Source organism: Topomyia yanbarensis, chromosome 3 (assembly GCF_030247195.1).
Source record: "Topomyia yanbarensis strain Yona2022 chromosome 3, ASM3024719v1, whole genome shotgun sequence".
NCBI lineage: Eukaryota > Metazoa > Arthropoda > Insecta > Diptera > Culicidae > Topomyia > Topomyia yanbarensis.
Window position 1 is genome coordinate 378,020,616 of NC_080672.1, and position 23,795 is coordinate 378,044,410.

Sequence of the window (23,795 nt, forward strand, 5' to 3'; positions counted from 1 at the left end):
TATATTTTCCAGTTCATACATTTTGTTCAATTTCTTCATGACAAAAATCTTATTAACTCTGTCCAGTCATTCCTTTTAATCAGTTTTTCTAATTTGTAATTTAACTCAACTCAATTTATTCTTTTCAATATTTTCTAATTATTCTTTAACGAAATGAGCTATTTTTTCAGGAAAATTCCTAAAATTATTATGCACAAAAAATTCATATCGCTGCTCGAATTTATTCGTAAATCTGCTACGAATAGGTTCATTAGCGAATCCGAGCATTTTCGTGCAATATTAATAGTTGGTTGCACTCTTTACACGAACTAAATACATGGCGATATGAAGAACTTTTCTTTTTATTTCAGATTTGTAGGGTAAATTGCACTATCAAAAAAAGTATGCGGTTCAAGCATACTAGTATACTCAAGTTGGTTTGTTTGTTGAACAGTGTAATACATAACCATTTTTTAGGGTAAGAAGACACCATTGATACCTCACATAACGCAACGCGAGACAGATCTTATTGTCCTTACTAACTAATAAAAGGATTAAAAATTTACCCGTCAGGCGCGAAGTTGTTCATCAGCAGGCCGAAAGCCTTACGTTGGCGTAGCCCCAAAAAACAAGATTATTGATACCGTAAACAGGGATGACTTTGGGATGATGTCTATTTTTTTTATAAAACAAATAGATCTCAGATTTGAGCAAGAGTAATAAATTACAAGCGAGTTTATATTTTCCTTTAGAGTGGGATGTGCCAAATTTACTTTTAAGAGTTTGTTTATTTTATTTTATTTTTTACATTTTTTTATGAAATTAGTTGGCAATTACTTCAAATTATTTTAAGCTAAAATATAGCTGTTTTATTGTTCAATATTCGAACGTGTTAAAATGGATTGAAACATTTGTAAAGCACTGAAATAAAACAATTTTAGCAGTTTTAAAGGTTTTCAGAATTTTTTATTCTAGTTGGACACAAATTATACGAATTTTGGTTACTCGAATTTTACAGTATATTGAATACTTTGCATAATACCAATTACTATTTAACAATGAGTATCTTTTCAAAATTAGTTTAAAAACGTTTTTAATCCACCTAACAGTGTGATGAGACATTTCTTATAACTCTTATCACTCTCTTCGGATATTATATCGTTTGAGAACATTTAGAACTTGATGCTTCGCGATGTTTTTGATAACACATACTACATGGGATAGTGGCAGGACTCAGAGAATCGCTCAAATCAGCATAGGACAACATCAGTGCTAGAAATCTCAAACCAAATCAATGGGAAAGCGAAAAAATCGACTTTTTCTAAAGGTGACTTTCCAGTAGTATCCTTGATTTGAATTATTATCGCTAATCCTAATGCCAAAGAACAAATAAAAGCCTCACGAAAACGAAACGTTTGGGAAAATCATCATCATTACTGGAGTTTTCATTTTCACGAAACTTTTCGATAACCTTCCGTCACTTGCGTTAATGCAATGGGTGCACAGTGCTCTGAAAATCTAGCGAAATCGTCTTAGGGCACCAGCTGGTCTGTAAAGAATACTAAAAATTAATTTCTATTCCATAATTTTCAGTTCAGTAATTCGAGAGATCGTGTTCACCGCAAGCCATGAAAAATAGACCACGTTGTGAAGCGATGGTCACTATTTATTAAAAAATCACGGTTAAATAAAAAATTAAACTATTAAAAAATTTCAAATAGTTTATAATTTTCACAAACTTATTAGGAAAAATTGTTTAATAAGCTTTCGTAATATTATGTAGGAAAAAAGCTGAAAATTTCAGTATTTTCTCTATCTGCAACATATAAACCCTTAAGCATACCAATTAATTGGTATACGATTTGGAATAGGTTCGCCAAATTTTGGAAGAAGTCTATAAAATAACCCCTTGAAAACTATCTAAAAATTGTTGTAGTTCGATGCAATAAAAAAATCTCCAAAAAAGAAATGTACCTATTAATGTGAAACACAGCGAATAATACATACAATAAAGACCCATTTTCATCAGTCTCATGGCGTATTTTAGGCTGACAAAATGGGGACATTCACTAAATCGGGCAATTTTTTTTCTTTATAATAAACTGAAGCTGTTAAAATATTATTCTCGTCCCTTGATGTAGTCTGATAACTATTTCTGATTATGATGAACTTTTTATTTTCGCATATTTCGCATATCTTCATGATAAGGAAAACATGCTCAAGAAAGGATTTACTGGAATTGAGTCTTGTTCGTCTGCTAGAGCCCATCAAACATATGTTCATATTTGGCTGATAAAATCGGGGTTTCAATGTGTTATAATAGATATTCAGCATTCGAAGAAGTTTCTTTTGAACGAGTGTAGAACGACTTTGTTTCCTACTTACTTGAAATCAGCGGCGTAGCCAGAAATTCGGTTTGGTGAAAATCGATCATACTGTCCAAACGGCATAATTCCGAAACCGTAATTTTTGAAGTTTTAAAATTATGCAGAATTAATTTTTCAGAAAATAGTAACAAAGTTCGTGTCTTTAGCGAAGTTGTTGAGACTTTATTGTAGTCATGAATATTAACCTGAGAAAATTCACCATAAATACTTCTTGGACGATATACCGTCAAAATTATTTTATCAAATGATGCGCTGTTTAACATTTGTAAAACACATCGAAGATACTAAACCTCCGAAATTGGCGGTTTCAAAATGATGCTATCTTGACCTTAAATTACTGTTTTAAACATTTGACCTATACATATAATTGGTCATACAACAAAAATCGAATGCTCATCAAAATCAATCAGAACCTGCTAGAATCGAATGGAAATCGTCATTTTTCATAAATTTCTCTCTACATTCGGAAAGTGTTATCCTCGTTATTAATCATATTACGTTTTCGTCTCAACTCGACACATTCCCAAAATAAAACCCTGTTTTAATCCACCTAGTGGTTCCATGGCTGGTTATGTTCAATACAATGGTGGAAATGAATATTACATGTTCAGTACGATTTGCGCATACATACAATGGATCGACAGCCACGATCTTGAAATACTATGTGAAACTGAAACATCGCTTGAAACCAGCGGCGGATCATATAGAAAGATCCGGGAGATCCAGGTCCTGCTGAAAATTTTCAACTTGTTAAGAAATTTTAAACTAGTTTTAATTTTAAAGTAGCAACCCCTCACTGCATACTCCCTCCGGGTCGGTATGATTGACGATTTTTAGAGTGATTGCATAACCTTTCTATATGAGAAAGGCAAAAATGTACCAAAGTCCAAAAAAGTCAATTTTTGTTAATCATCTCAATGTTTCATGCATTTTAAAGTCATTTGGCATCAAAAATACAAATTTGATTTTGAAAATTTTTCATTTCAGTTTATATGAGATTTTGCTGTGTGATTGCACTCTTCAACTCGTAACTCCGGAACCGGAAGTCCAATCAATAAAAAAAATCAATAGCAGCCGATGGAAAGGTTGTACCTTTCATTTGAGACTAACTTTGTGCAAATCGGTTCAGCCATTTCTGAGAAACAGAGGTCACATTTTTTTTCCACATACACACACATACATACACACACAGACATTTTCCAATCTCGAGGAACTCAGTCGATTGGCATATGACACTCGGCTCTCCGGGTCGGGATTAGATTGGCGAATTTTAGAGTGAATGAGAAAGGCAAAAACATTTTTAGCAAATGTTGAAAGTTATGCATTTTTTTGGTGAGCAGTTCTATGTTTCATAGACATTAAATCAATTTTAACTTCGCTTCCTATTAAATAAAGACCCTTATTACAGTACATTTCTACAAAAACGAGCTCAATCTGAAAATAAATCTGAGGATTATGATTGATTACAGAACTCTGGAATTTTCTATTGGAATGTTTTCAGGCAGGAATTTGATATTGATGCTATTAGACAACTGTGAAATCAAGACCAATAGATCAGTTACATATCAGGAGGACCCCATTCCGACAATTTATCAAAAGTCCTCATGATGTTTACAACAACAGGTTATCAATCTACGGATCAGATAATTGTTATTGTAATATTGAATTAAATCAGTCTGCATCAATAAATTTTCAACTTCAATCCAATTTTTTTTTTTGGGTGTGGTGGGGGGGGGGGGGTTGTATGGTGTTAAGCCCCAAAACCTTCTCTTGGCTACGCCGTTGCTTGGAGTTATTTATTTCGCTTTTCATTTTCCGATATGTTTCAGATCGATCCGATGGTTATATGTTAGAAAAATTGCAGTCAGAAGGTTCGCACAAATGAACATTTTTGTACTGATAAGTTATCAAGTTCCTTCCAAACAACTTGGAAGTGTTCGGTGATTATTTCTAGTGGTTGTAGATAGTAAAATGAAATACAAAATTCGTTTTATCGAAATAATATTTGGCTTATTTCAATGGATTACTACTATATTGAACAATAAATAGGCGACAAACAGTAATCCACAAACAACAAGCCATAACTTTTAAAGTATTCAAAATAGATATTTGAAGTCTTCAGTAAAGTTATTCGCAAAAGTAAGAGCTACAAATTTGCCGAAGACATCATTTCGATATAATTACTTCCAAGAAAATTTGTGAAAATATCTCACTCATAGGGAGATTAATCAGCAAAAGCACAATACCAAAAGAAAGGGCATATTGCCCCCATTAAATTTTCCGAAGATACTATTGACCTAAAATAAGCCGTTTTGGCGTTAATAATAGATTACATGTTTTTGGTCATATTTCTGGCAATGGGAAATGATAAAAATCTTTCGTCCGCATTTAATGTTAAATATCTCTTTTAATAATAGTCCGATTTCAACAATCTATAAATTGTTCGAAAGGTATTCTTTAAAGCTGTCTAAAAACATATAAATTGTTGATCTATATTGTCAATTTCGGTAGATAATTTAAAAAAAACTGCAAAAAACGCCATTTTTACGCATTCAAACATTCATATCTTGGAAACTAAACATCAGAATCAAAAACAAATTAATAGCGTTCATAGTGTTTTTTAGTTCTTTCATTTAAAATTGGTTTGGATAAGATCGGTTCAGCCATTGCTGAGAAACACGAATGAGAATTTGTCCGGTACATACACACACACACACACACACACACACAGACATTGTCCCAAATCGTCGAGCTGAGTCGATTGGTATATAAGACTCGGCCCTCCGGGCCTCGAAAAAAATCTTGAAAGTTTGAGCGAATTCTATACATTTCTTTTATAAGAAATGTAAAACGTGTTGCGTCTAAAAATATACAATGATTACTACGAAAAGTGATCAATGTCACCCCGGTTTACGGTACCTGTTTTCAGGAAAGAAATTCATCAACTTGACATCTGCTTTGTTGTGTTCGGCGGGTCGTGTGGTCGAACTTCTAATACGCTATTATCGACATGGAAGGTACACGGAAACGAAAAACTACCTAAAATTGAGTTCCTTTGACTCAATCTCGTGGTATCGTGGGGGAACTTAAAATTAGGTAAACCGTGTTGAAGGTAGTTTCCATTTAACCACGGCAAAAATTACAACTCATTGATAGGTTTTTTATACTCAAATTTAAGTTGAATTTACCTAATTTTGAGTTCACCCCAAACAACTCAAAAGTACCTTCCTCCACGGAAGACCTCGACTGAGTCGAATCTCTCTTTTTGTTTTTGACAACACTAATAAGTGCGAAAGCGACGCACAACTCAAATGTAAGTAAAAAGAACTTATTCTGCAGGTTGTTTTATTTAACCGTGTATTCTTTTATTTGACGTTTTGCTGGTGGTTATAGTGTCTACGATTAGTTGTACTAACGAATTTTGTGACGGGTTCCTTGTTGGACAACTGTATTAGTTCGAAACTCGGCCTATTACTTTATCGCTCAGCAACAGTGAATGCTCAATCTCACTATAAGGTTAGACGATTAAGGTCTTTGAAATCAATCATAGCTGTATTAATGTCTAGCAGTCAAAATGTTTTGCTCCATTAATTCACTATAAGTCGCTGACTCGAACTACTATATGCTAGTACAATTACAGTTTGATCAAAAACAACAGTGACAGACCTAAAATGGATTGATTTGACCAGTTGAATACAGACAATTTCCGAAATTGAAGTAATGAAAACCCTGTGGCCCATCATGACTCTCGACGGCACTACTCACAATAGAGCAAATGTAGTCACTTTACTTAGGGTTAAGGGCTTATTAGAAAGGGTCCTGCTTTAGTTCATTAGTTACTCTGCCTACAATTGATGGAATGTGTATAAATTGCCTTCAACACCTTTCTTTGTTCCTAAGAATCAATATGGTAACCAAAAGCATTAAAATTAGAACATGAAGTCTCCATTACAAATGGTTAAAAGGCATTTATATCAACAGAAAGGCCTAATTTCACTAGCCACTATATCTTAAACGACACACGTTTGTCAAACTTTTACAGTGAAACACTTATTATATCATTTCAAATTGTGTTTATATTTTGATAACATAAATAGCAGCTATACGTTAAGCTTCAATAAACTAGCGTTGATTAGACTATGGACAGCAGGAACATCTGTGCGATCTTCGGAGCAGGTAGGTTACCATGACGAAAGGAGCACTTCACTTGAACAGCACTGGAGCCGGAGCAGCTGCCACGTACGGAGCGGAGTAGGCCAATGGTGCCGCGGCATATGGTGCTGCAATGTATGGCGCAGAAGCATAGGCTGCCAATGGGGCAAAGTTTCCGTGATAAGTACGCTCATAGACGGCAGCTCCCGGCGCAGCAGCTAACAGTGGGGCGCTGTAGGCCAACACTCCAGGCTTCGGGTCAGCCGCCACAGCAGCAACGGCGATAATGGCAAATAGACAGATCTAGAATAGAAATCGGTTAGAATTTATATTCGCCATGATTTTTAACAGTTTGAAACTTACGAGCTTGAACATTTTGAAATGATTTGTTCGGTTTAACTACACAGTAGTGATATTGTGTTGCGAGTTGATGTTACTGATGCTTTTCGTCATCAATTGCTTCATTTTTATACTTGTACGAAATCCTCACGATTCTCGAAGTACCCACACTTCCTTCCACATTCCTTCTGCTGTGGGGAAATAGAACATTGAAGGACGATATTGGGCACGACTGGCACGCGATGTTCGGCTGGACGTGATTTCTTGCAAAGGACACTGCCCGCTCAACCCAGTATGGTTACTTGATCGTGAAGAATTCATCGCAAATAGTTTCTACGCAACGGTTTTGGCGTGCGACGACAGTGATGACATTGATTGCTGAAGACATGTAAATCAATTATGCGCAGACAGGTCGTAAAACACCGCAAGGGCTGGTGTGAAATACCAATGCATAGTCCGAGTAGGTCATCTGGTACAGTTTAATGGGGTACTACCACCGCGGTGCACCGTCGCAATTTTATTGATGAACTAACAGGATTTGTTGTAGAAATCTTGAACTACGGAGACGTAGCTGTTGTTGTTAGATCAAACAATCGCTGTTCATTTACTTTTATGCAAAAATATTCCAATTCGAATTATAATCATAACAAGTCGACACTATCAATGCTAGGGTTCGTCGCGGTGCGGATGTGGGCGGTAAATGGATTGTCCGCACCGCAACCGCAAAAAAAATAATAAAACCGCACCGCTTACCGCAACCGCACTTTATTTACCGCACCGCACCGTGCGGTCATGCGGTAAATGCGGTAAAATTTTTATATTTTTAAAAATAGTGTTGAAAAATTGTTCATTTGTGTAACCATATATAATAAAATGTTTTTCTTATTCACACGAAATTCAACTTTAAGAGACTCCTCAGAATTTAATGTTGATGAAAAAATCAATTTTTGCATTTTCTATTAAAACAATTCCTTCATTTTAAGGCAAACATTATACATTCAAAAACGTTCTACTGCAGTAATAGGAAAACTTTTATTTTAGCAATCCTTCAGATAGTTGAAAAAAGTGGAATAAAAATGTAATAAGAAATGAAGTTGCATTTTTTTCTTTAAATTTTTCTATTTTCAATGTTTTTGACATATGAAAATGAAATGTATGATTTTCGAATTTACGTAGTAAAAACCACCTTTCATTCTTAAAGGAATTTCACAAAAAAAAATTAAAGTTAAATTTCCAGTACTTCTATATAGTAGCGCATATATTCCAATACAGTGAAATAAAAACATATTGTATTTCATCAATAAGAACGACGCCATATTTGACGTAAAAAATTTGCTCTATACGTTACATCTAATCAGGAGTCCGGTCTCAACCGGTACAGAAATATTGAACATTAAAAAAACTGCAAAAAATCAATGATTTGTAACATACAGCAGAAATGATTTTTAAAAATGGGGGGTTTCACAGACAAAATATCCCAAAACTCTAACTTCCACATTCTTCAAGAAACAGATGTATTCTCATTCAAGAACTAAGATTGCTCCCTTTAAGAATGTATGAAGTGTAATTTTCTAAAGGCTAGTTCGAATGTTCTAGCATTTAATGTATTTTCCTCTAATATTTTCCCCAAGAGCCATTGGCAAAAACTTCAATTGAAGTGAACGGGCGTCAAACTATGTAGTATTTGACAAAAAAGCTTCAAAAAGGCTACAAAATAGTCTTAACTGAAAAATATTAGGACTTAATTTGGTAGAAAATTATAGTAAATTTGAATGGAATTACGCGAAAAAAGTTATGTGGCATACTTTTTGAGAAAAAGTTCAATAAAATTAACTGCAGAAAAATTCACATTGAAGTTACACAGCAATCAAAGAAGATAGAAATACGATGTTGATGAACGAATGATAGAATAATCATCCTAATTTGAACCCCTCCTTATTTTGAACGCTTTCATACATTTGTATCCTTTACTGCCCAGTGGCGTAGCCAGAGGGGGGTTTTGGAGGTTAAAACCCCCCCCCAAACCGAAATTAATTGGATTGAAAAACAATTGATACTGACGAATTTAATTTAATATTCCACAAAATATTTTTGGAGAAATATTCTCTGATCACTACATTGAAAACTGTGTTTAAAGCGTCACTTTTAAACTTTTGGAAAATTGTGGGAAGGGGATCTTGTAACTTATTTCTTAGCCAAAATCCCATAGTTGTCAAATTACTTCAATGTAAAATAAAATAACTGTCTGAATTATTATGAGTTCATTTTTGGAAAGATGCTTCAAAATATAGATTAGAGACAATTTTTCGAATGGGAATATAAATTTGAATAGGTTGATTGCATATAAAACATAAGCTTATTTACCGAAAACTTGCATACATTTCAACATTTGCTGAAAATGTATTTTTTTAGATTGTGTAGAGTTTAGACAACAATTCAATATGGTTAATAACAAGAATAACATTTCAGAAACTAGTTGAAAGCTGATGTAATTTTGTCTCTAGCAGGTCAGGATCGGTTTTATGAGCATTGGATTTTTGTTGTATTATCAATTATATGAATAGTAGGATGCAATGAATGGCGTACTAAAATTTTGTGTGCAAGTTGTGGGGTTGACTAATGAAGAAAAGTAAAATTAATGCTCTATAAATTTTTAACGGTCACGATCACATTCATTCGAAACTGCCAAATTTCGATGTTAAGTAACATTGAAGAATTTCAAAACGTAAAACTGTTCATCTGCTGATAGAATAATTTTGACGGTTAATCCTCCTAGAAGTAATTATAGAGAAGAGTATCGAAATATAGTAGTAGAAAACCTTTACAACAAGCTATTCTGAAATTACTGTATTTGATAAATCTCTTCTGCGGTAATTAAATAATAAATTCACATTGCGTTCAAGGTGCCTTTGAAGCTTACAAAAAAAATAAGGGAACTGGATTTAAAACAAGTAATTCCCAGATATTATAAGGACTCAAAAACACAAAGAGTGATTCCATTTTCAGGAGCTAGCATCAATTCGGCGCTAGCTTAGTCCGCCCACCAAGTTAGTGTCGGATTCTGATGAGATGAAGTCGAAACGCAAGTTTCAGTTCCATCCATCCATAATTTAGTTATAGGTTTTGTGTTCTCAACTCGCAATGATTGTTTCAAACAATTTTATCCGTAGCGCAGAAAAAAATAGGTTTCACCTAAATTTTTCTTCACTAAGGAGAAATATAGCATGCCCAGTCCCTTTAAATCCCTATATGTTGAATTCATATAGCCTTCATATTTTCAACAAAATTGTTTGAAATGACATTATCAAAAACTTTGCTGAAGGCACCATGTCTCTTAATATTTTTGAAAAATTAATTCACCATAATTACCTCTATGAGAATTAATCATTAAAATTTTTATATCAAAGCAGGCGCTGTTTTATGTTGATAACTTCCCGAAGTTGTCAAACCTTCAAAGTCAAGGATTATCATATTAGGTGATCTTGAACGTTGAAAATTTTTTAGATCATTTATCCCACTTTAAAAGATCGCAATTTTTGACTTCATTGACATATTATACAAGAAAATAATCTATAGAGGTTTGAAAACTGTTCCATGTTGATCCTTCTTGTTTGTTGACTGGAATGACGTCTGTTAGACTACTTATGTTTTTGAGTTTTCAATAATTTATCAAACTCATATTAAATTTTAAGATTTTTTCAAAAAAATTGCGATTTTCATCAAAACCCCCTCCAAACCAAATTTCTGGCTACGCCACTGTTACTGCCAATTACTCCAAATTCGTTTGGTTTGATGAAAATAATTATATTCTTTGGGTTGTGTTTAAGTCCCAGCATAATTATTTCATCTCTAATTCCTATAAATTAGTCAAAATTTACAGTTGAAAAATTGATATCGAAAACGATTCATAATTCCACAATTTCCAACAGAAATCAGGAGAAGTGATGCACTTTTAAATTGGATTTAAGAGTACAAATTTACTGTTTTCAAATTATTTAATAATTTTGTCTCTATTTGGATCTTACATTTTATGTATTTGAAATGGTTAGTTTGTGAAGTTTTTCTTAGAAGTATAAAATAACTTGTCCAAAATATGTCGTAAAAATAATAGCGTCAAAATATTTCGGATACAGCTAGATTTTCTTTCGTAATAGCAGTTTGTTTATCGATTTAGAATAATCGAAATTATCACTTTATCATTTTTTTGCGGTGCGGTTGCGGTGAAACCGCGCGGTAAAAGCTCTTTCCCGCACCGCATCTGCGGGAAAAAGTGTCTCACCGCACCGCAGATTTTGTGGTGCGGATGCGGTAATTTCCGAGCGGTTGCGGTAATTACCGCAACCGCGACGAACCCTAGTCAATGCCATGGGTTCGATATTTATGTATCATTTGTCCGGGGGATTTAAAAAATTTCTGGTATAACGACTCTGTTCTGACACAATATATCTCAATGCCTATTTTTGATTTTTGCTATGAATGTATCTAACGGTTGAATAACGGGGCCTCTTTTCAAAATATCGAAAGCTTCAGGAAGTGTGATAGTTTGAGGGTTAACAAGTATAGTTTTCTGAAGCAGGAAGTGATGAAAACACACAAATTTACAAAGCGTTGCTGTTAGCCGTCATAACGCGTCAACTCCGCTATTCCATCTTTTGATCCTTTGAACATCTTGATTGATGCAGGTTCAGTGAAAATGAATGGAATGATACACTAGCGGTAATGCATCAACCTCCTGTAAAACTGGCAATGTTTAATAAATGAATTAGTAGAATTAACCCTTAAAGGCACAAAGCAATTTTTTCACATTTTTTGAAAATTGTCTCTCAGCGTTAATACGTTACTCTGATAATTTTAAGATGGTTTTCGCAATGTTGTTTTAAAACAACATTGCGCATTTAAGGGTTAAGGGTCAGTATCGAACTAATACCAGACAGAATGTAAGACCATTGCCCGATGGAATGTAGAACATTGTCGAAGAACCCGCAACTTCCCATAACTAGAGCTGAACGGACCATTATCATAGTACTGTTTGACAAAAAACCAACTTGAGTATGCTATGACCGCATATTATTTTTCGGAAAGTAAAATTATGACGAATGGCTTTTTTCCGTTTGTTTCTAGTACGTTAGGATCGGGTTTTATTAGTATTTCAAAAAATTCTGAATTCGATTATAAAATGGCGTAAGTGACTATATTTGGTGCATATTTATCAGAATCAGAATATATTGGCTTAAATGGCACGTTCCCCGGATGCAGTCGGGGATTTGTGCCTTGTCGTGTGTTTTCATCATTTCTTGAGCGGAAGGAAAGAAGAAGGAGGTGTGGTGAAGTCGAATTGGAAGGGTGGGCAAAATAACAGCACAAAAACAAAAACAAACAGCAGGTAAGTTAATCTCACAAGTAGTTCAACTCTCCTGCGAGTAAGCCTAAAGCTTTTTACCACATTGGTTAAGAAACTTTAGTATGTCTCTGAGTTTCAGTCGCCCAAACATGGTGTCATCTATGTACACGCCAACGAAAAACTACCTAAAATTAAGTACTTTTGACCCAATCTCGTGGTATCGTGCAGGAAGGTAAACTTAGCTAAACCGTGTTAAAGGTAGTTTCCATTTAACTACGGCAAAAATAATAACTCAACCTTGAGTTTAATTTGCTTAAATTTAAGTTGAATTTACCTAATTTTGAGTATACCCCAAACAACTCAAAAGTACCTTACTGCACGGAAGACCTCGACTGAGTCGAATCTCTCGTTTTGTTTTTGACAACACTAATAAGTGCGAAAGCGACGCACAGCTCAAAAGTACCTAAATTTAAGTTAAAAGAACTTATTCTGTAGGTTATTTTATGGGTGCGGTTAGGTTATTTTATAAGGACAGCCGAAAACTCGAAATCGCAATTGGCGATTCTACGTTGAAACCGCTCACTGATAGCGCTGGAAGAAAAGTGTTGCTGATTTGATTCTGTTCTGTCATAGTGCATATATTTTCTGTAACCATTGGTAAAAATAAACTTTTAAACACCAAATCACCGATCAATTTGTTGATAATTGTTTATGAAAATGAAGGAAAACCATCATTTTATATGATGAGTAAACATCTTGCGAAAAGGATGTAAAACATAGTGGTTTCTTATATTATTCGCAGAGCTATATGTGTGCTGTTCCGACATGTAATTTGTTGAGCACCGTAGCCGCCGCAACATCATTTCCCGTTCCTCCAAGGTTAAGCTAAACCTTCATGAGATGGTGTAAATTCATGAAACTCTCCAGATCACGTGAGGAAATAATATATCCGGCTAATAGGAAAGTGACAGCTTTGTATCATACATAGCTGATCTTTCTCTCTGATAGTCTTCACTGAATCTCCTAAGTAGTCCAAAATATGAAGGAGTTTGACAGTGGTACTGATTGGGTCTCGGTTTCGAGTTGGAACTTCATTTATGAAACGATTTTTTATAACCTCTATAATACCCCGATAACATTTGGAAGAAATGCAAATAAAACTAAATTTCTTACTCGTTTCATATTCATATTTTGGTAGTGGTAAACTTTTTCCGAGAAGAAAATTAAGTTTTTGTTGTAAACTACGACTCACTTGCGGGTGAAAAAAAAAAGCAAACTGTATTACTTTGCCAGTTCAAGAGCTGAATCATAGGTGTCGCATGACTAATTTTGGTTTTGCCGCAAATCGCTAATAGCGCTACTGCTGGACAGTTGCATATCAGATGAAATGAGGATCCGTAGTCAGATTCACAAAGATCACATGAAAAAGACACAGCGCGTTGAATAGTTGCCATGCGATAATTGAGTTTGTAGTGGCCGGTAAAAGCCCTGGTCAGCATGCTGCAGTGGAGCTTCGAAAAATGTAGGAGATTTTTCGAAATCAATGGGAACGGTTGTTCTAGAATCGCCTTTATTTGGCGACACGTTTGTAGATTTCTCCAACAATTGCGGTGCTCAGACGAAGCCCAGGACCGTATTTTTATCCCTTATCCAACTTGTCGAAATTGGCAGGACGGGCTCAGGACCAATGAAGTCAATCACTGAGCCTGCCCTAGCCAATGCATCAGCCCATTCATTTCCAGTAATACCGGAATATCCGGATACCCAGACAAGGTAGATAGTGTTGACAATGCTTAGTTCTTCGATTTGGGTTCGGCACGCGATCACTAGCTTAGACCGTGATTTATCTGATCTGGCCTTGATTGCAGCCTGACTATTGAAGCAGAAATTTATGACTTAGCCGGACAAACTCAGTTGAAGGGCCGATTGTACCCCGCACATAATCGCGAAGATTTCTGCTTGGAATACAGTACAGCAACAGTTCCAATCTTATTTCATGACAGTAGACACAAACACCAGCACGTCCCTCCACCAGAGAACCGTCAGTGTAACAGACTACTTGCGTTTGTTGTTGTCTCCAATACGTCAGAATCGAGTTTTATCAATATTTCAAAAAATTCTGAATCATCAATTATAAAATGGCGTATCTGGCTATTTTTTGTGCACATTTAAGTGTTGAAATGAGTGATGTAATTAGATTTTGTATGTAAGTTATGCGCTCTTGATATCGAAAATATTGAAATAAATGTTCAAAATCGAACTTTAGAAGTTTGGTATCTTCTAAGACGATTTATGACATAAAACAACGGATCTTTTAAAAAAATAATTTTGGTGACTAATCCCCCTAGAAGTAATGATAGAGAATCAACTCTTCAACAAACATTATTAAGAGACTTAATATCTTCAGTAAAGTTGTTGAAAATAATACCTGAAACAACTTCGTTGTATTCAGGATATGAAGATATATTAGGTTATTTACGAAAAAACAAGTTGTTCCAATATTAATGGTTAATGGTTACAATAACTCTTTCATTTGTTTCACCTTCTGCAAAGTTGTATAGAAGAATGAAACACACATTTTTATCCAATGAATGTATCTCTAAAATGTACAATGAAAATGTCAGATTGAATAAAAGTGGATTTAATGCAATTTCGTAAATATTGTTCTATATTTCGAAATACTGCAGAGCTTTTGTGTCTTGAACTATGTTGTTTCTGGTATCGTTCTCAACTACTTTACTGAAGACACCCAAGCTCTAAACGCTGTTTTCAAGAGTTAATTCTCCATAATTACTTCCAGGGGGATTAGTCACCAAAATTGTTTTTAAATGCGCTGTATTATGTTATAAAACTTTTTAGAAGATACAAAACCTCTAAAGTTGATGGTTTCCAAATTATGTAATCTTGACCATAAAACTAATTTTAAACATATAATTAAGTAATATACACTTTAACAGTGCATAAATGTACGTTAGGTATAAAGACGTTAGGCATAATGGACGATTAGTGTAATGTACGTTAGGCATAATGGAAGTTAGGCATAATAGACATCTGATATAATGGATGTTATGCATAGAATATCATGGTCTTCAATTATTCTAAAAACTCATCTCTGCGATAATAAATAACACTATATTAAGGATACGCGTCAGTTCTAGGAGAAATATTCAAATTACGAAAGTAAAGGACGACACATACCAGGGGCGACATTATGGAACCATTTCGAATCGACTTTTTCATACAAGCTTGCATACAATAAGCCTTTCGTTTCGGGATGCGTAATGCCACCTCAGAAATATTTTTATATTCGAAATGATACAATGTGTTAACATATATTATTAATTATTTTAGTATTAGAAATATAACGAATATAGCGATTGCGGTTAAATGGTCCGGTACTGAAAACTTATTACAGTTTTTAACTATATCTAAAATCCTGGTTTCCCTAGCAGTATCTTCGTGTTTTCTTTGGCAAATCGCTGTGCCTGTGCTGTATGGCAACAATCAATCCTGTAATCACACCAACATGGTTTGTCCCGACTATTTTAGTTCAGCGATTATGCTAGCTTTCAGTCTGATTGCTGGTTCATAAAACCATGTCCAAAACATTGTCATAAACTGCGCAAAAAGTGGGTGGAAATTGCGGAGCAATTTTACCTGCTTTTATTCCTCTGCCGAAGATATAATTTTCCTCAACATATGAAAAGAATGTTTTCATACTATTCGGCGCTTGTACTTTCGGCGACAGTAAGAACGCTAAAGCTTGTACTTTGTTGAACGATTGTACCGTTCAACATATTATGCTCCTGTGTAAATTTTAAGATATTCTTACATAAATCAAAGAAGCAGCCAGAATGTTTGGCATCTGGAAACGCAGCTTGCACTGAGTTTATCAGAGCTTTCTCAAAGTCTGTGATTATGTAAGTTGGTTCCAATTCGATGTCAATTGCATCGCTAAATTACAGAAATCAAATAATATTAAATTTCGCTCTTAGATACATTTTTCTGTTGCTAAACGAAAACGATTCACCTCGAAGAACAGCTCATGATAGAAAGAATGGATATGTTGCATATATTTTAATATGAAATGTACCTGATGCTTTTATGGTTCCCTCTCATACTTTTCGATACTACGATTCTGTTTTTGTTGTCATTAAAATTAAAATTAGCGGAACCATCTGCTGATGCAACGGATCGATACTCCCGTGAACTGTGACAAGTTGGCGAAACAAGCTAGATACTCTCGCGAACGTACCATCCGCAACCCAATATTTGGTCTGCCCAAGTCGTCGCAAATTCTCGTTAGTACCAAAAATGATAGCTCTTACATTACCATTACCAATATCAGCAATTAACACTCGGTTACCATTCTCGTCAATCTGAAATTCATCTGGCACTATAAATGTAGCCTAAGGATACTGGATCTTGGCGCGCGCTCGTTCAAATAATTTCCGGCGAGCCGCTTTGGAAATCTGATTCTGAACATCTGACGAAAACTCCGTTAGTGTCTCTTGAATGACATTGGATACTTCTCCAGTATCCGACTCCGCTTGCCTCTTAAGATTACCCCGAAACAGCTTAACTACCTATTGGGTTCGGTTGATGGTTGTGTTTCGAGACACCGAGTACCTTATGGTGTCCATCAACTATATTCGATCTGGCTCTTGCTTGGCATATTGCACCTCTACTGGCAGTATGGCAGCGTTCTCGGCACTCCCAATAGTAGATATTTCCGGCCGAGCTGCGACCCAATCGAATACGGAAGATGGTCTATAGAAGTCTCGCGTGTTCGTTTTCTATCATTCGTTGCTTGGATATTAAAGGAGCAACACGTGGATTGGAACATGCGGACGGTAAAGAAAAATAAGTTCGGCAGTGTTACCATAAACCGGTACACTTTTAAACCTAGTTTACATATTTCGGGTGCCAATTGTCAATATAACATGTAACGAATACCTAGCTGTGTGCTAAATATATCGGGTGCTCTTCACTCTGCTGTGCGCAGAGATGCCATTATGTCTGATTTATCTGGCACAGACAGATTTAAGAGCAGCTTTCAAATCACAAGACAAACCTCTCACTCTACAAGATTTTTAAATTAAAGAAGTAACTATATACAAGTTATAATGTGACTAAACAGGTAGTATACTTTTTGAAAATTTGGGTTATATTTTCCTTAAATTTAAGAATAATCGATTGATGCACCTTCTGTGAAGACTAAAATATATGTCAAATTTCCATGGTTATGAGGTCGCTGCCCAGTGACAGATTTTGCCAGACATTCATAGTTTAACTGCTAGATTTTTATTGGAAAATAAAGGCAACTATAGCAAAAATTGTCCACCATGCAAAAAACTCTATTATATGCATGTAATTTCTTTAACGTGCTTATTTTCCTAACAACGTATGATAATTGAAAATATCTCTTTTTGTAAATCCTAATAAATTAATTTCGTAGCAGGATTGCGAGATCGTTTATAAAGACGTCATTAAACTTTTTTTTCTGACGAATTAGATGACGAATAGTCATCTATAATGGGAGTATTATATTTTGTCTGAGTTGTTGGAACTGACAAATTTTTTCCATCAACTATTGAATAATTTAATTTTTGCAATGTTGTTTCAATGATTTTTTTATAATTATTTTGGGAATAAAGTAATTTTTGTTATAAACATTAAACCTATCCCAAATCGTTTAGTGATAATTAAACACTGAGCTAATGGGATTGAAACTCCTTTTGGCGAAAGCGAGAAAGTTACTGGAAGAAAAGAATCATAGTCAGTATGGGTAAACAATTCATTACAAATGTGATTTTGATGTGTAAGAACCCGCATAAATTGCAGATGCAGATTAATAGTACGGAGGGTTATTTGAAGTATTAGTATTAGTACTAATATGGTACCGATAAAATAGGTGCGCACTACCAGCTAAATTCACAAATGTTCAATAATTTGAACCTAGTATTAATTTGTGCACTTTTCTGGATTTTTAGTGTTGTATCTCACATCAAAACAAGTCCACCAAGTTACGAAGCTAACTCTTTCTAAAGTTAGATATTCATTAAGTTTGATAGTTTTTCCAAAAAAAAACAGAATATTTAGAGATTGGCACCAATCAGTTTTTTCTATTCCAGCTTCATATTGCTAGGGATATTACATACATACACATACCCATACACATACAGTTGGGGCATTTCCGTGTCGTTTAATAATATGGGAGTATTTAAACAAAATTTAAATACAGCCATATAATAGGACAGAACAAAAACGCCAGTGATATATGTCACATGGTATCCTACTCTGAGGAATGAATCTGGAATAGTACAAACTAATTAATGCCATTGATCTTTCAATATTTATTTTCTAGGTGGAAGCTATCAGAAATGATTAATGAATACCTCACCCTAGTCAAACTAAAGCTATAACTATTTTCCATAAAACGAGACATTTTAAAAGATATATGTACATGTTTTCAGTATAGTAGGCAAACTGAGGGAAATTTATTCATCTATTTCTAGGCATAGGCAGTAATCGTGAAGGAGGCAGCAGCTAAGTGACCGTTGATTTTCGCCGGAATCCTTATAATTTTAGGCAATAGCGTTGTTAGTGTTGCTCAATTGCTTCTCATAAGTGTGTGTATATTATATAAATAAACATGTATCATTCCTTTGTGTGAGATTACTTTGATTTCTACGCCTCTGTCCATCTGGCATTGATGAGCCTAAAACGGAAGAATGTTTAGATAGCACCGAAAACAACCGATATCAATTGTTTTATGCAATCATTATCATATTTGCACTTTTGAACTAAACGTCTACACGGTGGTTAAAACGGCTGTCGTATACTGATGAGCAGAACGCGAAACGTTAACTAACTTATTACCAAAAACATAATTAAATTAAACAACGGACAAATTTATCGACCCGTTTTCATTTGAAAAACAGTAATTTTGACACTTCAAAAAGCACACAAAAAGTAATCAAAACAAAGAGTCCGAAGCTCACGAATGAAACCTGGCTGCCAGATAGATGGAATCTCACGCGATAAAAAATATTGAGCTTCAAAATGGTATTTCATATTCTTTCAATCAAATATGTCGAACCGATAGCAAACTATTTGCGTAGCATATTATCAAAACTACACAGGGAAGCCTTTGCACGAACATTTGTACTCTATGCGGTCGTAGAATAAATGACACAAAAAGAAACAAAGAAAACAACTTTACTTGCCCAGTTCATTTCCAGCTACACTGCACTCGAAAGCGGAGGGAAAAACCTCATCGGCCAAGCAAAGAAAACGACCAGATAAACGCTAAATTAAACCTCTTCTAAAATGTGTACAAGCGCAAGTAATCGGTAGAGATGATTTTAGTTTCATTATTACGTGGTCAAAGCGTTAATGTGCAGACAACGTTGATACCATTTTCTGATGTGTGGTTACACAATTTTATGCAAGCGTCGATAACGTTGAGTGTTGCTGGGGGTGTCAAAAAATCTCGAATTTCGGTCTACGTGGAATAGTCCCAAATGTCTACTTTAGATCCGCATATTGACGATTTGCGGCAAAACCAAAATTAGTCATGCGACACCTATGATTCAGCTCATGAACTGGCAAAGTGATACAATTTGCTTTTTTTCACCCGTAAGTGAGTCGTAGCTTACAACAAAATCTTCATTATCTTCTCGGAAAAAGCTAACCACTGCCAAAATATGAATGAAACGAGTAAGAAATTTAGTTTTATTTGCAATTATTCTGAAAGTACAGCTATTTGTAACTATTTGACTCATACATTTCTTCGAAATGTAATCGGGGTATTATTGTGGTTATAAAAAATCGTTCCATAAATAAAGCTCCAACTCGAAACCGAGACCCAATCAGCACCAATGTCAAACTCCTTTATATTTTGAACTACGTAGGAGATTCAGTGAAGACTATCGGAGAGAAGGATCGGCTGTGCATGATACAAAGCTGACACTTTCCTATTAGCCGGATATACTCTTTCCTCGCGTGATCTGGAGAGTTTCATGAATTTACACCATCTCATGAAGGTTTAACTTAACTTAGGACGAACGGGAAATGCTGTTGCGGCATCTACGGTGCTCAACAAATTACATTTCGAAACAGCGCGCATATAGCTCTGCGAATAATATTAGAAACCACTATGTTTTACACTCTTTTCGCAAGATGTTTACTCATCATCTGATAAAATGATGATTTTCCTCCATTTTCATAAACAATTATCAACAAATTGATCGGTAATTTGGTGTTTAAAAGTCATTTTTTACCAATGTTTACAGAAAATATATGCACTATGACAGAACAGAATAAAATCAGCAACACTTTCCTTCCAGCGCTATCTGCGAGCGGTTTCAACGTAGAATCGCCAATAGGCCAGTCTTAAAGAGCTGGTAAGCAGTGATGCCACACGTACAGATTTTTGAAGTGTTTTTGGTACATATTCTGTACGGTACAGATTAAAAAATTTTGTTAAAAAGTGCAGTTTGGTACAGATTTTTTTATATGGAAGCAAGGTAAAATAATTTAACACTGCGATTCATCCCAGTAAGGTAAACGTCGGAAGATGAAGTGGAGCTGGTACTGACTGAGCTTGAACTGTAGCTGACATTAGAATGCGATATGCGAGAAACCTGCTTCCAGGAAAATCATTCCATTTTCGCCCTTTCATAGTGAAAGCCGAGCGGGGTGTCTAAGTATACTTTGACATACTCCATTTGATTTGCTGCAAGCAGATTTCTCGCATCCGAATGCATGGTAATGCTCAGCTTCTCGCCGGCACTCTGACAGCGGCATTAGGTTGCAAACAAAATGGCGGGGAGAATTTGAGCTGGAGTTGATATTGACATTATCCAGTCAAACTCATCCGGAATTCTGACTGGTGTCTTGCGGAATTCTAGTTCAAATAAAACAACCGATTCCGAGTCAGAATTTCTGGTTTGATTTCCTCGAGGGAAATATCAGTATAAGAAAAATGATTTTTTTAATAAACAACTTTGTTATTGTTTGGGTACAGAATCCGGTACAGAATTTTATAGAAAAGAGTACTGATTGAAGAGATTTTTAAACTACCGGTACAGACTTAATTGTAGCATGTTGATGTTAAATATCTTCAGTCGTCAAACATTTTTCCGCAAAACGTGAAAAACAAAAATTATTTCATAGAATTGCATTACTAGAACCACACCTTTTTAACTACCATGATCCTTATCCTTTTGCTGCGATGACTGTAGAAAATGTTAGCATATGTTGCTGAATTCATTGTTAAGTACGACAGATAGTGTCAATCGAGGACGTATTTACATTTTCGTAGAAAATCAAATAAAATTTAATCTGAGGTTTCAAGGGTTGAACATATATTTTGCTATATTTAGTAATATGAGTTTTATTGGTTTATGTAATAAAAGAAGGTTTTTATTCTTCATTTATTGATCTAATTGGCTATCATTTTCCGCAATGTTTTTGCAACGCTTTCTTATGTTTCGTTTTCGGTATAATGAACAAAAAGGACTATGAAAATACTGTTTAGAACCGCAATTGACTCCTTTCAAATGAATTCAATGAATATTTTAATCTTTACGGACTTTGATTCTCACACGATATAAATAATGTACTCCAAAAATTATTTTTAGTAAGTCTCTAACAGATGTACCTTAAGGCTAGTTTACAGTTCGGAAAATGGGTCACTGGATTTTGCACGGGATTTGTGTCGGGATTTGATCAGGGAAAATTTCCCGCCGAGATCTCTCCAAACTGTCAAAACTAAAATTTTTGTTGCTTCTAAAAAACACCAACAGTATCAAAATAGCACTGAATTTTAAACCTGAAAAAAGGTCAATTTTCCCCGTCGGAAACAATTTGTGTCGAATTGTTCCCGGCCGGATTTCTGTGTGGAGAGTTTTAAAACCCCGTGATGTTTCCCGCGGTTGGGTTTACAGTTCAGGAAAACTGTCATTTTTGTGTACACGCTCATTCAAAACTACTCAAAATTTGAGTTTCCACTACTCAATTTCAAAAATCGGGGCAAACTGTCAAAAAATGAGTATCGATTTGAGTAGAATTGACTGAACTCTGGAGTAACCATGAAATTATCAACTATTTGAGTGAAAAAAAAACTTACTGGTGCACGAAGTGGAACAGCCCGCACACAAAAAATTGAAAATAGTTTCAAAAGTTGATTCAACAGCAAAAGAATCAACGAAGAAACATTCGGAAAACTAAAAGGTAAGTTTTCGCAAGTGTGGTTTCTTTTTTAAAATAACATACTTTATTATTTTGCATATCCAGTAGCACGAGATCCTATTTACAGGAAAAAGGAGAAAGGACCTCGGAATAAATTTATAAGCATCGTATTAACAACTAGAGATACAGGTAAGTGGAATTTTATATACAGATTAATGCGTTTGTTAGTATCATTAAAAATACAGATCGGTTAAATTTCAAATTTTGTCTTTGCGTAAAAAGTACTCAAAATTGACATTTTGTACCCGTACTCAAACCTGAGTAAGTGAGGAAAACTCAATTTTTGACCATGTGCACTTTTTATGGAATTGAGTGGCTGGTCACTCACTTTTGAGTTATTTTCAATGAGCGTGTAGTCTCATTTCCCGTCACTGAATTTGAAATCCCGAGCTTCATTTAATATACACAGGGACCCAAATTCCGTGATACGTTTTTCGAACTGTAAACTAGCCTTTATGCCTCGTCCTTCACGGCAGCTTCCCTCGTTGCACCGAATCCTGATCGTCGATCTGTTGCTGATGTTGGGCGGAAAAGTGACGGTTTCTTCCGACTGGCCGGGACTACAACGTCCGTGTTCTCTCTGTATGTTCTTAGCTGCTCCGGAAGCGGTTTTTTTTCGATTAGCTAGGAAGGTGAGCATGGGTCGATTTTTGCAACCTGCCTAGCGACAGGGCGATCAATCGCCCGGTCAACTCACTCCGCAGTAACACAGTAACGCACCGCAGGTGAATCTGTTGTCCTATCTGCTTCGTTCTCCTTTGTGATTAACTGTGGCGAAGAGCTAAGCACTTTCGTCGGATGCTCCATAATGAGAGCTGCATGGTATCGCTGGGTCTCTTGTAGGTAGCCCGGGGGAAGCGAGTGCACTCGAGTGGCTCCTGTGTCTGTACTGTGTCTGGTTGTGCTGAGTCATAGACGACCTCTCCGATACCGGAAGGGAGTGGCCGGGGGCCCATTACAGGTTTTATTTAGTACAGATAGGGGGTCAGACTACGGGCGACTTCCCCATCCCGGAAGCGGGTGGGGGGTGTATTCACCTCTGGGTTTTGAATTTGAGTTCCTCTTGTGTGGTCTTGTTGGGCCATTGGCGACCTCTCCTGCACCGGCGAGGGGTGTGGCAGAGTGCCCATTGTTAGTCTGGTCGTGGTGGGTTTCTACTTATATGTTGTCGTAAAGACCAGCGTCTTTAAGGAAGTTTGGGGCGATATCTAACCTTACGAGGTCGTTGGCAGGGCGTCGCATATTGAGGGCGGGATGTCATGTCTTACCCGAAGATCCTGGAGCTCGAGATAGTTAGGAAAGAAGTGTTCCAGTATTGTCCTGGTCCCACATGTGGTGCA

At 35.7% G+C, this 23,795-nt stretch overlaps 2 protein-coding genes and 1 long non-coding RNA gene across 3 annotated transcripts in view; all 3 read right to left on the bottom strand.

The window, feature by feature from the left end:
• Positions 1–23,795, bottom strand: part of LOC131688150 (cuticle protein 16.5-like) — a 115,272-nt gene that overhangs the window by 79,465 nt on the left and 12,012 nt on the right. The window lies entirely within an intron of this gene.
• Positions 6,417–7,028, bottom strand: LOC131688154 (cuticle protein 16.5-like). The gene is made up of 2 exons (XM_058972319.1): positions 6,882–7,028; positions 6,417–6,821 (listed from the first exon to the last, which is right to left on the bottom strand). Exons 1-2 carry the CDS (start codon positions 6,891–6,893, stop codon positions 6,570–6,572), a joined length of 264 nt encoding a protein of 87 aa, XP_058828302.1. The 5' UTR covers positions 6,894–7,028; the 3' UTR covers positions 6,417–6,569.
• Positions 18,662–19,186, bottom strand: LOC131688157 (uncharacterized). The gene is made up of 2 exons (XR_009305229.1): positions 18,998–19,186; positions 18,662–18,919 (listed from the first exon to the last, which is right to left on the bottom strand). It is a non-coding gene; the product is annotated as an uncharacterized LOC131688157 (long non-coding RNA).